At 37.0% G+C, this 16605-nt stretch overlaps 2 protein-coding genes across 7 annotated transcripts; one reads left to right on the top strand and one right to left on the bottom strand.

Annotated features, from left to right (window-relative positions):
* Positions 1–6672: 6672 nt before the first annotated feature.
* On the bottom strand, positions 6673–13827 carry LOC113304472. 5 transcript variants are annotated; one of them, XR_003338213.1, is made up of 12 exons: positions 13574–13827; positions 12426–12609; positions 12136–12347; positions 11962–12037; positions 11174–11288; positions 10631–10708; positions 9838–10065; positions 9307–9441; positions 8176–8994; positions 7900–8089; positions 7706–7774; positions 6673–7478 (listed from the first exon to the last, which is right to left on the bottom strand). XR_003338213.1 is itself a non-coding variant. In XM_026553602.1 (7 exons), the coding sequence occupies exons 3-7, from the start codon at positions 12192–12194 to the stop codon at positions 9731–9733; spliced, it is 504 nt and encodes a 167-aa protein (XP_026409387.1). In that variant the 5' UTR covers positions 12195–12347; positions 12426–12609; positions 13574–13827; the 3' UTR covers positions 9456–9730. The 5 variants fall into 5 exon arrangements, 1 of the variants encoding a protein (XP_026409387.1); XR_003338215.1 differs by having other exon boundaries at positions 8176–9441; positions 9838–9888; positions 9972–10065; XR_003338214.1 differs by having other exon boundaries at positions 8176–9441; positions 10617–10708.
* A 68-nt stretch (positions 13828–13895) lies between these two features.
* On the top strand, positions 13896–15610 carry LOC113304473 (plant UBX domain-containing protein 4-like). Of its 2 annotated transcripts, none has more exons than XR_003338216.1 (5): positions 13896–14034; positions 14166–14303; positions 14379–14524; positions 15180–15257; positions 15363–15610. XR_003338216.1 is itself a non-coding variant. In XM_026553603.1 (5 exons), the coding sequence occupies exons 2-5, from the start codon at positions 14182–14184 to the stop codon at positions 15411–15413; spliced, it is 372 nt and encodes a 123-aa protein (XP_026409388.1). In that variant the 5' UTR covers positions 13896–14034; positions 14166–14181; the 3' UTR covers positions 15414–15610. The 2 variants fall into 2 exon arrangements, 1 of the variants encoding a protein (XP_026409388.1); XM_026553603.1 differs by having other exon boundaries at positions 14379–14499.
* Positions 15611–16605: the final 995 nt, after the last annotated feature.

Raw genomic sequence — 16605 nt, 5'->3', positions numbered from 1 at the left:
AGATCGAAAGAAATGTACACTGTAGTTTGAGATTGGAAATGCCTTTTAAGGGTTTACTGTTAGGCCGGTTCCTATGGGTGGCTAACCCATCTATTTGCCATGCCACGTGGCCTGGCAAACTGGCCGCGCTACTATGATCCCCAGGGAAATAAGTTAAGCGATCGACCTACACCGCTAGCGGCTTCAACGTGACCGCCCGGTGGAGTTTACACTGGTAGCGATATAAACTCGACCGGTCTACAGTTTATAAATACCACCATTCCCTTCAGTTTTCATTCACAATAAAAAAAATTTCATTTTTTAAAGAGCAAATCAGAGCTATATTTTGTTTAAAAATGAGTAGTTTCAAAACAAATAGAGAAAGAAAAAGAAACTGGAAAGAGAAAGGAAAATCTGATGCAGATAGTGATATCATATGGGTGCAGAATAAAGAAAATGAGTTCGATGTTAAGCAACTAGTTGGACCTGGTGTATTACCTAAGCATTTATCTAACCATCCCGAGCGAATTGGTTTACCTAAACTAAGAGGTGGGTGGTCTGAGATAACCGAAGTGTTTGGGTTCCTTCCTGAAGTTGTTCAAGAATCCTTGTGAAGATATCCTTGGCGGCGTTTATATTTAATGAAAGGCAAAAACCACAGAACTCAAGATGTACGAGTTATAATATAATGTCGGTGGAACACTGCAAATACGTTCTTTTTTTATTTTTTCCATTCAATAGTTTAATTTTTAGTTCAGAAACAAATTTAAATATGTAGAGATTCAATTTTTTTAGTTTGATTTAAATTTAATGTAGTTCCACATACAAACATTAATTTTTGTGTCCATGTTGTTTTTAGGGTTCACACCGTTAGATTTGTATATGTTGGACGGGAATAAAATGTGAGGGTCAAATAGTACAATTTAACCAATTAAAGTGGATATCAGAAGAAAGATGGAAACAACTACTTCCCTTGTACTCAAATGATACTAAAGGAAAGCTAGATTCCAGAATATTACACTCATATAGATTAAAAGTGTCTGGGTTGAAGGCTTTTTTGAAACGTTATGCTGCCAAGGGGATACACAGGATTGAAGATTATCCCGAGTCCCGACCTTGAATGTATTTTTGCGTTATGGTTGTTAAGCCAAGTTTTTTTCCCCTGATGCTAGCTCAGTGACATTAATTGGTTTTCTCGACTCGTTAGAAGATCTAACTAAAGCACCAAATTATGATTTGGGTTCTGCAATTTTAGCTGCGCTATACATAAGTCTCGGTCAATGCTCGAGTAAGGATAAAGATAGCTTGAATGGGTTTTGGGTTGTATTGGAGGTAAGAACCACGGTCCCTTTTTATTATTTGAATCATTTATGGAGTTAATTGTTAAAATGGTGGTAAACGTACTAATACAACAATATTCGTCGATGTTATTTTTCAGTATTGGTGGTATACTTACTTTAAGGTTTGCGAACCTGAGCTTGAGCTTCATGATTCACGATTAATTTTTCCAATCATGTACTAGTACAAAGATGATAATTGGATTGGTCAAATTAATGATGGTCAAAATGTGGCTGCTATGCAAAGGATGCAACAAGTGTGCAAACTAGTATCAACATTAGGACAATGCCAGGAATGAGAAAAATACCCACGAAAATGATCTAGCTCAATTTGCAGTCCACGAAAATGGCTGCTATGCAAAGGATGCAACAAGTGTGCAGACTAGTATCAACATTAGGACTAGGGCTGCACATGGGACGGGACGGTACGGGTTTTTGTCTAACTCAGTACCTGTACCTCCTTATGGCCGGTACCTGTACTTTGTACCTTGTACCGGTACCTGTGTAGTACGGGACGGGACGGGACCTGTACCTGTTTAACTCGGGACGGGACGGGACGGGTCCGGTTCTTTACCCGTAGCATATCTACTTATGTAAAAAAAAAAAAGCAAAAATACTTGAAAGTTCTAAGCTTAAAAACTTTAACTTTTAAGAGTCTTAACTCTTAAGACCTGAATTCATACATTAACAAAAATCTTTAAACTTCTAAATTCAACAACGTTGTTTAAAACTTCAAATAGAAAAAACAAAAAGCAAAGCAAAAAACAATATTTCGGCTTTGGTAATTGACCCCTTCTATAAGTTTGCTGCGACTCCAAACACCAAGCATCCAAGACCTGCAACTCCAAACATCAAGCATCCAAGACCTCTGACAGTTGAACCACACCCAAGATCTCTGCAACAACAATTTATATATATATATATATATATCAGTGAACCACTGATTCAAATAAATCATAATCAAACAAAGAAAAGTTTATATTACCTTCCTCATCCTTAGAGTTATCATCTGGTACATAATCAGCTAAAAGATCAAGATCAATGGGTTTGCTTAACCAGCTTTGACAACAGAGCAAAGCCTCAACTGTTCTTGTAGACAAAGAACTTCTCCATGGACTAAGCACACACTTTCCGGTGCTAAAAACGGATTCAGAGGCAACCGAAGACACTGGCATGGCTAATATATCCTTTGCCATACATGAAATTATCTTATACCTGCTACTGTTAGCCTGCCACCAAGCCAGAATATCAAAACTAGACTTGCTTGTATTGTTTCCATCAGATTCAGACTCATCAAACACTTCCATTAAATACATATCCAACTCTGTTATTGTTGCCTCAGCAGTCGATTGGTTCTTTTTGTGCCTTTTCTTTCTCGACTGAAGTGTAGCAAATCGATCAACATTTTGAGCACTAACTGAGTTGTCAACTACAACACCACTAGATGAACTTGCCACCTCCTCGTTAACTGAATGAAAAGACTTGTATTCTTCAAAGAGAATCTTAAAGTCCCTCTTTACTTGCCTCATAACTGTATTAACCCTAACAAGGTCTTGTTCATATAAACACTGAAGAGCAAATTCTAAACCCTTTTCCTTCTCTCTTGGATCCAACAATTGAGCAAAAAATAAGGCAGAATTCATCTTTTCATAAGCACCCCAATAAAAATTGTACTTCCTAAACATAATATCAGCCATACGAGCAATAAATGGATCATTAGTTGCATTATCTCTAAACTCAACTAACTGTTCATGGATGAGTACTACTTCCCATAAGAAACCAGGAGTTGTAACTTGTGTGGAGGCAGAAAATCTTACAGTAGCATCGAAAAATATCTTCAAGCATTTCAGAAGACCTCTGGCATATTTCCAATCCTCTTCATATGGTGCATGTTGACGAGGCTTTTTCTTCTTATTGTTCGTCTTTTTCTTCCCTTTTCTATTAGAATCCTCATCAACTTCCCCCTCAGATTCAGAACTAGAGTAATCCTCAAAAGCATTATCAATTTCCATGTCATAATTATCAGTATCAGGTAAAGCATCTTTCCTAGATTCTTCAAATATGTACTTCTGTCTAAAATCCCTATCATGCTTTTCTAACCTTTTGAAAACTTTTTCATACTTTTCAGCAGCTTCTAACATTAAATAAGTGCTATTCCATCGAGTTTTCACATCCAGGATCAAACCTTGCTTATATTCAATCTTTTCTAAACCACAACAATATTTAAACTTATTCAACCTAGCAGGAGATCTAGTTACATATTTGATAACTGACCTGATCCTACATATTGATTTATTGTAGAGTCTTACTGCATCTTTTGTCACAATGGCAAGAACATGAGCTGCACATCTGACCTGGTAAGAACAGATACACATGCAAATATTAGATTACACATGCAAATATTAGGCTTAGTAAATGTACACATACACTGAAACGAAATGTACACATACACTGAAATTGATAAATTACAGATACACATGCAAATATTAGAATTTAGAAATGAACAAATCAGAAAAACTAACTTACGTGCAAATATTCGGCTCTAATTGGAGCTGATTCCAACCAATCACACTTTGCTTCAAATATTCAATTGCCTTCGTATTAGCACTGGCGTTGTCTAGAGTAACCCCAAACACATCCTCAAGACCCCAATCCAATAAACATCTTTCTAACATTTGACCAATATCACTGCCTGTGTGACCTTCAATTTGACAAAACATTATGATTCTCTTTTGTAACTTCCAATTTTGATCAATAAAGTGAACAGTAACACAGATGTAGTTATAATTGTTAGGTGAAGTCCATGTGTCAGTTGTAAGGACACCCTCATTTTGGAAGCTGCAAAGTAACGTTTCAAAGTAATTTTCTCATCTACATAAAGTTGTAACAGATCCCTATAAATGGTCATACGACTCGGAATTTTGAATCTAGGCTCCAACATTTGCGAATAGGCCCTAAACCCTTCGCCTTCAACAATTCTGAATGGCTTCTCATCAACAATGATAAACACAACAAGAGCCCTTCTGCACGCTTCTTGACTGAAATTAGATGCAATTAATTTACTATCCTCACCTGGCTTTTGGGGTTCAACCACCAATAATTGTGTCCTTTCACCTGCTTCTTATTAGGATTCTTGGTGCAATGCTTCAAATGTTTCCATAATCCAGACGTACCATTCTTTTGACTACCGGCTTTCAATTTCTTCTTACAATGCTTACATTCTGCCCATTCCCCATTTAATTTTATAAACTCATTCCAAACTTTTGAACTGGATTTCAGCTTCGCGGCTACATCACCAGCATTATTTGTAGCTTCGGTTGGAGCAGATTGTGCAGCTTTGCGAGCATCAGCAGAAGGTGCAGGTACAGATGTAGGGTGAATAGAGGAACCAATTTCAGTTGCAGCTTCACTTTGAGTTGTATTTGCATCCATCTGAAATGAAAAACAAAAGTTAAAGTGTTAAACAAAACAGGGCCAGGGCCACCTGCATCTTAGAGCAGATAAGGGTAAACATAAGTAGAACATGAACCTGAAGAATTATCACTGACATGGTTTGGACACTAACTTGCAATGTAAAAGTTCTTATTTCTGTGTTACACATCAACCCATGTAGCATGTATGTATACTCTCATGGTGTGTCCAGGACTCTCACTACTGACATTTTCATTTGCCACAACCACATACTCAACAAAATTATAAATGGCAGATGAAACTTAACAACGAATATGCGACGCGACATAACACAATGATGCATATATTTATAATGTTAAAAAATACATAAACACAGCGCTAAAAAGCAGCAGAGAATCATTAAATTTCTAAGTCGATGCTAATGTATTTGTAAGTCCCACTATTTTTTCCTAAAATAAGAAACCAACGCCTCGTGAAAATCCCTGAAAGAGAAAAGAAATCTGAAAACCTTTCTTCATCATCCGTTGTACTCTCTGAATATCTCTTACTGATAGAGAAAATCGAGACCCTAGATCTCAATCAGCGAGTCATGGAAGCCCTAATTTCATATCTATAATTTGTTCTTCACCACAAATTACTGAAATTGGTGTCGTTTCATATGCAGATCCTTCTCCCAATGATAATCAATCTAAAGATGTTGAAATTCAAGTAAGTATTGAGTTCAATTTCATGGGTTTCTTATAATTTTTCTTAAATTAGTTCAAATCTCATTAATTTTTACCGAAGTTAGTGATTGAGAATGGCGATTAAAGAATCAGAGAAGGAAAGATCTGAGAATTAGACCAACAGTAGATCCTACCAAAATTGAATAACCAGGGAGTTAATTCTGATGCCCTACATGCTACAATTGATAACCAAAGTATTTGAAGTAGTACTTTTCGGTTCTGTTATGATTGGTCCTCTAGCGGAGAAAATAATATAGAAACTCTGATTCAGTGTAAGTACTCTTTCCCCGTTATATTTAAAATTTTCTATTTTGGTATTTGGGTGTTTATGTTGTTACCAGCATATAATCATTAAATTTCTAAGTCGATGACAAAACCGTAAACCTAGTTCAACAAAAGAACTGGAAATTTATCAGAAAATTTAATCATCTCACTGAATAGCACTGCAGAAAGTAACCCCCAGCACCTGTAATTTCTCTAACACAGAAATAAGATCTTACCTCGATTTTCAGTAGCAACTGAAGAATTATCACTGACAGATGACCTCAAATCTCCGTTCTCTACTTCCAACTGCAGTATTATTCAAAACGAAGTCTATTAGAACATGAACCTTGTTCTTCAGAGTACATAAACCCAAAAAAAAAAATACACAGAGACCAAAGAACAAAGAGGATTAAACGATCTTCATATTCTTCACCTCTTTGTTGATACAAAAGAAAAACAGTTCCTCAGAGCAGATCCATTTACGTAAATGGATACTGAAGTCTTATACAGATGATGATGATGGAAAGGAAATCAAAACTAAAAGTTTGGAATCTTCTCTTCTCTGAAAGGAAACTGAAAAACGAGAGAGGGAAGAAGGAAGAAGGAGAAGGAAACGAGGAGAATGTCCGAGAATACGATGGAGACTAAGAAAAGGGTATAACCCCTAATATCAACGGCCAGGATTTAATCCTAAAATCAACGGATACAGATCCTCGGTACTACGGGACGGGAATAGCCTAGAACCGTTACTTGTACCTACTCTATGCACGGTACCATTTTTTGGTACTTGTACCTGTCCCGTATGATCACGGTTCCGGGACGGTACCGGTACGGTTCCTGCGGTTCCGGTACGGTTCCTGTGCAGCCCTAATTAGGACAATGCCAGGAATGTGCTTTTCTCTTTACTAACTACTTGACCAGAGGCAAGTAGGTATTTCACTAAAATTTTCAACAAATTGTCTAAATACGTTTGTTACCACCATTTAGTGCGATAGAGATCCTTGAAGTTTAAATAACACCAACAACCACGTACAGAAAGGAGAAAGACCAAAATGTTTCAGAGCTTCAAAAATGAAATTCCAGTTTTAATGAATTTCAATGAATGTATCTTAATGAATCATATGCTTGGGTAACTTCCAGTTTTAGACCCACACTCCCTCCCACCTCTCCTCTTCACAAGTTCAGAAGCAAGCAATATATCCTCTTGCAGGCATCTTTCTTGGTAAAGACCTATTGGCCTGGACTGAGAAGTCTTCTTAGCACCCGGTATCAGAATCAAGAGTTTAGAATTTAAGCCTTTAGGGATGAACTTATTACTCCAACAGAATATCAAAGCATCAACAAGATCAGACCCAATAATATGCCAACTCGCCCTATAGAAACAGCCTGGGAAACCATCTGGCCCTGGAGCTCCATTCAGATTGAGGTCAAAAACAGCCATTTTAATCTCATCCAAATCAGGTGCAACCTCCATCGTTTCATTATCTGCCTCACTGATTACTTTAGGAACTGCACTAAACACATCTTCATCAAATTCTACTTCCTGGTATTTGAATTTGTTCTCTTCCAATCACTAATAGTATTCTGCACTTGTCTGATCTTCAAGTTAGCATGAAATATTTTTGTATCGGCAGCTTCATTCTTGATCCAATTTATTCTAGCTTTATGACTTAGAAGAGTGAATAGTTCTTGGCCATAACATTATGCTTGCCCCTTGCAGTTACCAAAGCATTTAGCAAAGCAACATCTTCTGGATTGTTATCTGAAATTAATATCATGTGACAGGATTAGCTAACACGAACAAGTTAAGAAAAAGTAAATGTTTGAGTATAGATTTGTTTGGTCACTATGAATATTTTTTATGGACAAGGCCTGAAATTTGTTGTTTTTGCGGTTGATCGAGAGAAAGTACGCTGCAGAACAAGAGTTACTTAAACCTATATATCACAAGTTGAAATCAAATTATTGAATTAAGAGGCGAGACCATACATGAGATTTTGGAGAAGAAAATACATTCCAAAACCTAAGTGTTTCATCGCCTGCTCCTGTAACAATTATCTGAACACAACACGAAGAACACAGCCCAGTTAATAGGTTATCTGACAATGTACTACCAACATATCATTTCTTAAGCAGAAGCAACATGCGTAGAAATGATGCCATGAAATTGTTCAGAAGGTCACCTGACTCCCAGTTTCCATGCACCTAAGGTGTGAATGTGGGTATTCCATAATGAATGCATCTGTCTGCAGTACCACCACCGGATGCAAGAAGTCCATGTAAATGTTAGGACCACTCAATTGCTTTTACAGCAGCTGTATGCTCACAGTATTCCAACACTGCTTGTGTTGAATGTTGATTCCAAGAAAATAGCTGCACGACAGATAAACAAAGTAAATACACGACAAACACAGTTACGGTCCCTTCATTAAACAAGAAAACAATGAAGATCAACTCACCCTTTTATCATTTCCACCAGATGCTAATTCGACCACTTGAATCCACAAACCTACGACAAGATCTACCAACTACAAACCTTTTCATAAAATGAAACTAGCATTGAATGCATCCTCATCTCCGGAAACTGCATTTCCGAGTCCTCTCAAACCGAAGATCATTTATAAAAAAAGAACACTAGGAAATTTTAGGTCTTTGGGCATTTTGCAAAAATCAGCCTTTTCACCTTTGCTCCAGCCAAACACCTGCGTTGGTTTTACATCAGCTCCTGTAATCAGTTACCCAAGAACAGTAGGGGATTCTTTTGCAAAAGACCATCACTTCCGAGTCCGCCTATACCAAAATCCAACCCCGTAGAGAACCCATCTTTTTTTTTCTTCCTTTTCTTCTTCCTTTTCTCTATCAACAACCTTAAAAACTCAACTTTTCTTCCAACAACTTCCAGATCATCCATCTTGATCACTTGATCTTCCTTTCACCTAAGTGCAGAGATCGAAAGATACACAGAGTATTTTGAGATTGGAACGGCGGTAGAGGTGAGGGTTTGGGACCTTGGGTCTTTAGGGTTACACCCCAACTTTCAATGTCTTAAAACACCCATCTATCTATCGGTTACCCGTTATATCAGCGTTATTTTGAAATTTACCATGTACCTAAAGGGGAGCATACGCTGTTGCTCGAGTATTTACCATCACCATACATTGTACATTTACCATCACCGAACGTTGAGTAGTATCTGAAGCTCTCCATCTAGCTAAAATGCCAGCAATCACAGTACCTTCCTCGTATATGAGAGAAATGCAGGCTTTGGAAGCCATAACCTGCGTAGATTTATGTTCACCACAACTGAAGACGGAAAAGAAGAGAGAGAGAGAAATACTGAATTTTGAATCTGATTCGCAAGAAACACGAATAACAATCTCTCCACTATTTATAAACAACTACTTTCCATCCAACACAGTAAATGACGTGTCCATACAGCAATCTTTGGAGGAAATAGACAATAAATTGCAAATTTCTGAGTTAAACAGGGCCAGTGCATTCTTTTCATGACTGCATTGTGATCATATTTTCAACCAACTGGAAAATCCCAATAATTCGTTGCAGACGGTCACATCATAATTTTTACATACCAAGTTAGGAGATTGGATGAGCAGCAAGCAAGCTGATTCCATCTTGTTTCTTGCAACACCCATTCCAACAGTAACCAAAGTCTCTATTGATTTATCACCAATTGCAATGAGGTATTCATCTATCTTTGTTGTATCCTGCAGAATAGTCAAGTGTTACTGGATCTTGTTCCTCCAAACATGTAAAAATTACACAAGAGGACCATAACTAGAAAAACAGATGATTTTGCCACACGAACAAGAAAAAGATAATAGTAAAATGGACTGCCAAAGAACTAGCTTTGGCATATTTTAACAGTAAAATGGAAAGATATGGAGCATACAAGTAAAATACTGAAGATGGATAACAATATCTCTTCTAAAAAATTATACATAGGGAGTGTTAAGAATTCGAAAATTCAAGATGAATGCCAGAGATGGAAACTTATCAAAAAGCATGGAATATCATTTTGTTACTTGGGATTAAAGTGAAACAATGCCATTTATTAAAGCGGTGTCTCCAGCTAATAAAAACCATAATGTCAAATGACGAACCTTTCCGAAGACACAGATAACAGTACTGTCTCCAAATGAGAAATATCCGAACTATGAAAAAAGCAAAGAGGCTGTCAGGTATATCGTTGGAATCCAGTAACTTCAAAGCAAATAAGATATTAGCATGTTCAAACATGTCATCTCGCCCCCTTTCTTTACAAAGTCATCCTCCTCCGCGGAGAAGGTGATCTTGTGCGCAATTGTTGCTCCGAAAGCAGCAAGTGCAACCTGCATGAGATCTTTATTAATATATTTCATTAATTTCAATTATCGTGCTCATTAGTAAAGTCCATTACAAAGCAGTTGCTAACATGCAGTTCCCAACAAAATTTCAGAAGTTAAAACAGACACAAGAGAAATAGTAACTCTATCCATCTTGTGATTATTGTTTCATTACTTTGACTAGACTGAATATCTGTTACATGACTTACATCGTTTCTGAATTGGTTTGATTTAAAGATAAAATTCCACTAAAAGTAAGGTATCCATCTCTGGCAGCACACTAACTACATACACCTTAAGTGCCAGCTATTGCAATTTTGAACTTTTGTCCTTTCTGTTAAGCAAATAGTATTAGGCTGACTTCTCTAACTGATATACTGCTAATAGCAATCATAGCTGTTCGAATTTGAAACAGTTTAAATTGCTGGCCACTTAGGATGACTATTGTGTATAAGCCTCGGGCCTCGTAAGTCGTAAGCCTATTTTAACAATAACTAATGTAAATGATACATCAAGGTTCTTCCCGAAGTTGTTTATATGAAGACGTTTTTACTTACAGTTAGTCGCTTACCACGAAGATAAACTCCTTCAAGGGATTCATTTCTTGTGGATTTAGCTTCAAACTCCATAGGTTTGGGCACAACCATATCTGATAAGGGAGCATACAACATCAGAAGATTGGCGGAGGTTCACAAAACAATTCAAGGACCACTTTACCAAGACAGAGCTTTGCAGCAGAGTCTTTATGATTTGTTCATTTAATGTAATAAGAAGTGGATTGTACTGATTATACAAATCAAAGCCCATGAAATGTCAAAATAGAATGTAATGATCATTTGAAGATTTAATAGATTTTCCGGATATATCCCAGAATGAGTCCATGTACCACAATTACTGTTTTTTCGTTCTCGTTAAAATATGAAACAAATTCAATAATTGAAATCTGGGTCTAGAGATACTACCACCTTTATATGAAACACTAAATTCGTCTTAAACAATGTTCCATATCCTATCATATGCATGTTCATGAGAATCTCAATAGTAAGCTAAAATAACTATAGAGACAATTAAGAAATTAACAGAAGTTGCGTAATATTTAGTGATATATACACACCTGGCTAATCTCTTTTTGAGAAACATGAGCATCTATATTGAGTTGTTGGGGATGAAGAAATGAATGGTTTCTCCAAACAAAGGTAATCCATGGATCCAGGTGGGAGTTTTCCTCTCTGCCAATGAACATAATGAGTGAAGCCAATTATTACCACACTTACAAAAAATAGAACAGTAGACCAAGTGTTCAGCATCAATATTATCTTATCACTCTATGAAAAAGAATACGTAATATTCAAGCTCATGTAACGGAATGCATGCAGTATTCCACTGTTTATATAGGTTAATAAACCTATAAACTTGCTCGATGGTGACTAAGTGGCGTATTTTCATTTATCCTTCCAGTTTGCTTGCGTTCAGCCATATATAGTGCACAGGGGTGCAACCTATCAAGACTCTAGCCTCAGGCTAGTGATATACTGTATGGGGATGGGATACCATCCATGTGTAATTTTCAGAAAAATTCAGTATTTGACGTTCACTTATTTCATGTGGAAAAATCTCCACTTTTGTGGTATGATGAGCACGATCAGCTAGCAGGAATATATTTAAATGACGGGCAAAAGCATAATCACTCTTATAATAGGCACCAAGTGTTCATCATCGTTATCATATCACTCTATGAACAAAATAGTAGGACGTATATGTAAGGCTACGAAACAGATCTACCTCGCAGTACTAGAATATGTTCCATCTCAACCGATTATGTGTACGTATATATATACATTTGTTACCAAAAGTAAACATACATATTTAGGAATGGTTTGTCAGACTGACTAGTTAACTTACTTGCGTCAGTAGATAAAATAAACATTGCATATGGGTAATGACTGCCCCACAATCTGAGAGAGCAATGCTTCTTGGTCTGCAAATTACCGATGTGACTGTTTTTATATCACCGAAGAAGAAACTACGCGCAGACGTGTTTAAGATTGGCAGTTGCAATGTCATCATAATGCTTACCTATTCTTTTTTTCAAGATCAAATCCCTCACACATCCCACCAACAAAGATAGTCATCATAACCCACAGTTCACATATCCGTTAGTCTTGAAAACACTAAACATCTGAGTGATAACACTTCGCCTTCCAATACTTTGCGTATCAAACTTGGGATTTAATAAATTGACACCCATTCACATAAAAACGGTGCCAGCAAGCACCAGTTATGAACTTCTGCATCAGTAAAAATCCAGATTAGATATCAATAGAAATGTTGGAATCATAAGTATAAGCCAAAAAATTCAGAAATACCGTCTTTAACATCAAAGCTTCGAACTCACGACCCCCCGTCCCTGACACCAATGCCTTCGCTGCTGCTATCAAACAGCATATCTTGAAATCCTTCTACTTAATTAGTCTACGACTATCATTGTACGGTGACAAAGGATCCGGCTATGTAAATGTTGATGTTAATCATCATTGAGTGTTGGTTTCTCTGGCAATTTAAAAATAAAAAATGTCAAGGCAGTGTTTTACGAATGACAAAGTTCTGTGGAAACAACCATTCAAAGATTCAAAATGCCTTGACAACCTGCTTATCAACTAAATTAATGTCACAGACTATGTGCAAAAAGAATTTACAATTGGAAGGTGTCTAGCAATGTAATTTGGAGATTATTAATCTATCCTTCTCACAGAGGTCTCAACATAAATTAAAAAGAGTATAACTATTAACTTCCAAGTTTGAATTGACTCTTTTAAAGTAAAGTAAAAAGAGGTCTCAACATAAAGTAAAAAGAGTATAACTATTAACTTCTAAGTTTGAAATAACAAATCAGCATACAATACCTCTCAGCGGCTTGAACTACAAACCGTCCAGCAACATTAGGAATTTTATCTGAATGTGGTGCCTCTTTGGATTTAAATAGCCCAAAAATAAAATCAACAACTTCCTATAATTTAATAAATACTCATTAAATACTAACTGAGGACATATGCAACAACAATGCATCAGATAGTACAGAGATGTATTCGTAGGCGTAATAGTACAGAGATGTAAGCTTTAGAAAAACCAAATCAGTTGAAGCTTATATAGAGGTATACAGACAGTAGAAGATGGTGTAGTATTTAATTTTTGTAATTAAATATTCAATATTTTGGGCTTACCATTTTGTCAAAATAAAGCGTTAGCAGATCCCATTGGTGACATAAATCAGTTGAAAATATGCTTCCCAATGATAATTGTTCCGGGACCAGCAATGAAACGAGTAAACAAACATCTAACGTACTATTACATAATTCAAGAGAAACAATCAATTACACAAAACCCTAACTTGTTCAGTCAGAAGACTCAGAACCCCAGCATACAGAATTTGAGCACACAAATAAAATCCTAGTTTAATTATTAATTAAAACTAATCATGAGAACGGAGTTGAAGAAATTGATGAAAGATTAATACCAAAAGCATGGCGAAGGGCATCGACGTTGCCAATTTCCGCAGTTAGAGAACGAAGATGGTGTTGATATCAATTCTTCTTCTCCGAATTCTTCGTTCCATTGGGTCTCACACGAACCGGCGAACCCCCATCCGTGCTTTAACTTATTATATATAGGTTTTTCAGTCTGTGTTTACGGAGTTTTCAGAAAGAAAACGAGGTCTTGAATTTTATTTTATTTTTGATCAGACAATGAGGTCTTGAATTGAGCTTCAGATATGGTGGCGAGTGATAAAAGAAACAGGTGTAAATCAGGTGTAAAGGAAAGAGATAGGGTTTTATTAAGATACCGCGTCCCCGTATCCGTATCCATCCAATTTAGGTATAATATAAATTTAGAGATAGGTTTTCAAATTTGTTTTCTTTTTTCTTCTTCTCAATCTCTCTCCCGATCTAAAGAAAAGAACTATTTCTCTCACTCAAGGTAAAGCTCTTCCCTAATCTGCTTTTAATTTTTTCGTTGTGCAGTTTTATTTGTATGTCGTCTTTCCTGGTGGATTTTATTTGATCCTTTTTTTATTCCAGATCCTTCATATCTTTTTTTTTTCGTTGCAGATTTCTTCTGTAGTTAATGGCGTCTGTGGCATCTGCTTCTCGATTATCTGTTTCTCAAGATCCACCTCCAATTGATTTCTCTCGTTTAGGATGGGGGTCGATAGGGTTCACCGCCAGCAGAAGCGGTCCCAACTTTGAGTAAGATATCTTTCAAATATTTTTGTTTTAATTAAAAATTAATCGAAACCCTAAGTTTATATAAATTGATTTCAGTGGTAGTTTTGTTGGTGACTCTGCACATCAGCACGTGATTAAGTTTGAGGGTAACAAATTCACTGTGGACGGCGTCCCTGAACGAGATATTAAGGATCCTGATAGCATCAAGTTTTTGGAGGTAACATTAGCTTCTCATCATCAAGGTTAGTGGTGTTTGTTGAAGATTTGATTGTGAATAACTAAATATAGTCAATATGTCTTTCTTCTTTCTCTGGCATATAAAGAGCAATTAACCCAAATCCATTAGGAGTCTTTTATGACCTGATTGCGTATACTTCTTACATATTTCATTAATGTATAATAACCACTAGTTTCCTGTTTGTGTCACTGGGGTTAGGTTGAATCTTATCCACTTTTGGTGGGCAACAAAATTTGAGCCCAACCTGTGCAAAGGCAGAATAAAATACATAGTAGACTTGCACACACTAAAGGAAAATGTGTTGCTACTTAGTTCTCTCTTATGGTATTTAGAAGCACAGCCGAGGAGCCAAAGTGATGGTGTTTCTATAGAATTGTTTATTCACTTCTCTAACAAACATAAAAATTAGTATAATAGAAGATATCATATCTTCTTTCTCTAATTTCCGGCATAATTGTTCTTCTGATGATTGATTCAACCTGGGTCAAAGTCACCTTGAAGACCACAATAATTCATCATGCCATCGTCAGTATCAGTAGAATTGCCTGTGTTGTTAGTTAGCCTTTTAGACTTCTGAAGTATGCCTTATACCAGCATGCTCGATCTTTTTAGTTTTAGTAAATGCAAATATGTAACTGATGAACACATTTTAACTGCAGAGCATCAGTAGGTACGAAATTCCTGAAGAATTTGCGGAACAGGGATTGCATACTATTCAGGTGTTACGATCCCGTAAAGTGAGTGCATTTTGCCCTGAATCTGAAATATTGCATAATGATTGTCCGCAGTTGTTCACAACCTGATGTGGCTTTACTTTTCCTCTCTTGTATGCTGCTTGGAAGATTGTCCCCGACACCAGCTACGAGGAGTATGTTCATCGTATGTGCCTTTGAGGAGTTTTTTAAGCTTATGTGGCTCGAGCTAAAGATGTGGCTTTGAATCTTACATGTTATCAGGGGTGATATCTAGCTTTACTAGTATAGTGTTTGTTGTACTGGGTGTTGGTTGTAACTTTTACAGTTTTCTGGACACCATTAAGCACTTATCTATTTAAAGTAATTTTATAAAAAAAAAATTCAACCTCTTGCAATTCCATCTTTACTTTAAAGAAAAAAGAGCTACTGCAAACGAAAAATTGCAGGGCGTTTGGTTACATAGTCCACCTAGTTTTTTGGTTAACGGGAGGCCCTCCCCAGACTTAAGGCCCAGCTAGTTTGCCGTTATTGCTCCATGGGCCCTTGGCCAGGCCTGGCTAGTCCATATGATAACTATCACCGGTTAGTGGGACCTTGGCCAGCCCGTGGCATAGGTCATGGGACATTGGTCAGATCATGGGACATTGGTCAACCATGATCAAGTCCTTGGCGTAGCTATTAGCGCCCCATAAGTCCTTGGCCAGGTTCATACCATGGCCTATACAACTCACACATGCTGTAAACCCTAAAAACCTTACGAAGGGTCATGACCAAACAAAACAAACCCTTGCTATTAAGGGATCACGACCAATCGACGGCTTAAAAGACTTGATCTCAACTTAGCTCGGGCTTTCTTAGTTGAAATACAGCCGTGGTCAATATCCTTTGACTAATAATTGGCCATAGCCGACCAAGTCCATTAACCAAGTCCATTAAACCCTCTAACAGTTAGGAGCAATCATAACCTAAGTGGTTGGGACAATTAAACTACAACTCTCAACTCTTCCACCAAACTATTCCACGACCCTTGAAAAATTAAGGTCAAACCCTAATTCTCGTATAATTGGCTACGACCAAGTTGTGCTCTAATCGGCCAATATCAAGCCATCATCAAATATATGTTGGCCCAACCTCCATAGTTGGTGTCAAATCTTCAAATGCACCTTGCAAATTTCCACGAAAATGTAATCCGGCGGCACAGTGGTTCAGTGAATTAAGCTTCACCCACCTGCATTTCAGCCTTATAAGTTTGCACCTGTGCAAACATCCAAACTCAACAGTTCCACAACGGAAGTCTTTAAGCCTTCTTTCTCTTCTCTAAACTTCTCAAATGTATCCCATAATACATTCAAACAATGCCATATATTACCAACAACAATCATCTAACCAA

This window comes from Papaver somniferum, chromosome 8 (genome assembly GCF_003573695.1).
Source record: "Papaver somniferum cultivar HN1 chromosome 8, ASM357369v1, whole genome shotgun sequence".
Taxonomy (NCBI): Eukaryota; Viridiplantae; Streptophyta; class Magnoliopsida; order Ranunculales; family Papaveraceae; genus Papaver; species Papaver somniferum.
The sequence above is the reverse complement of the archived record's forward strand: the minus strand, read 5'-3'. Positions and strand labels throughout refer to the sequence as shown.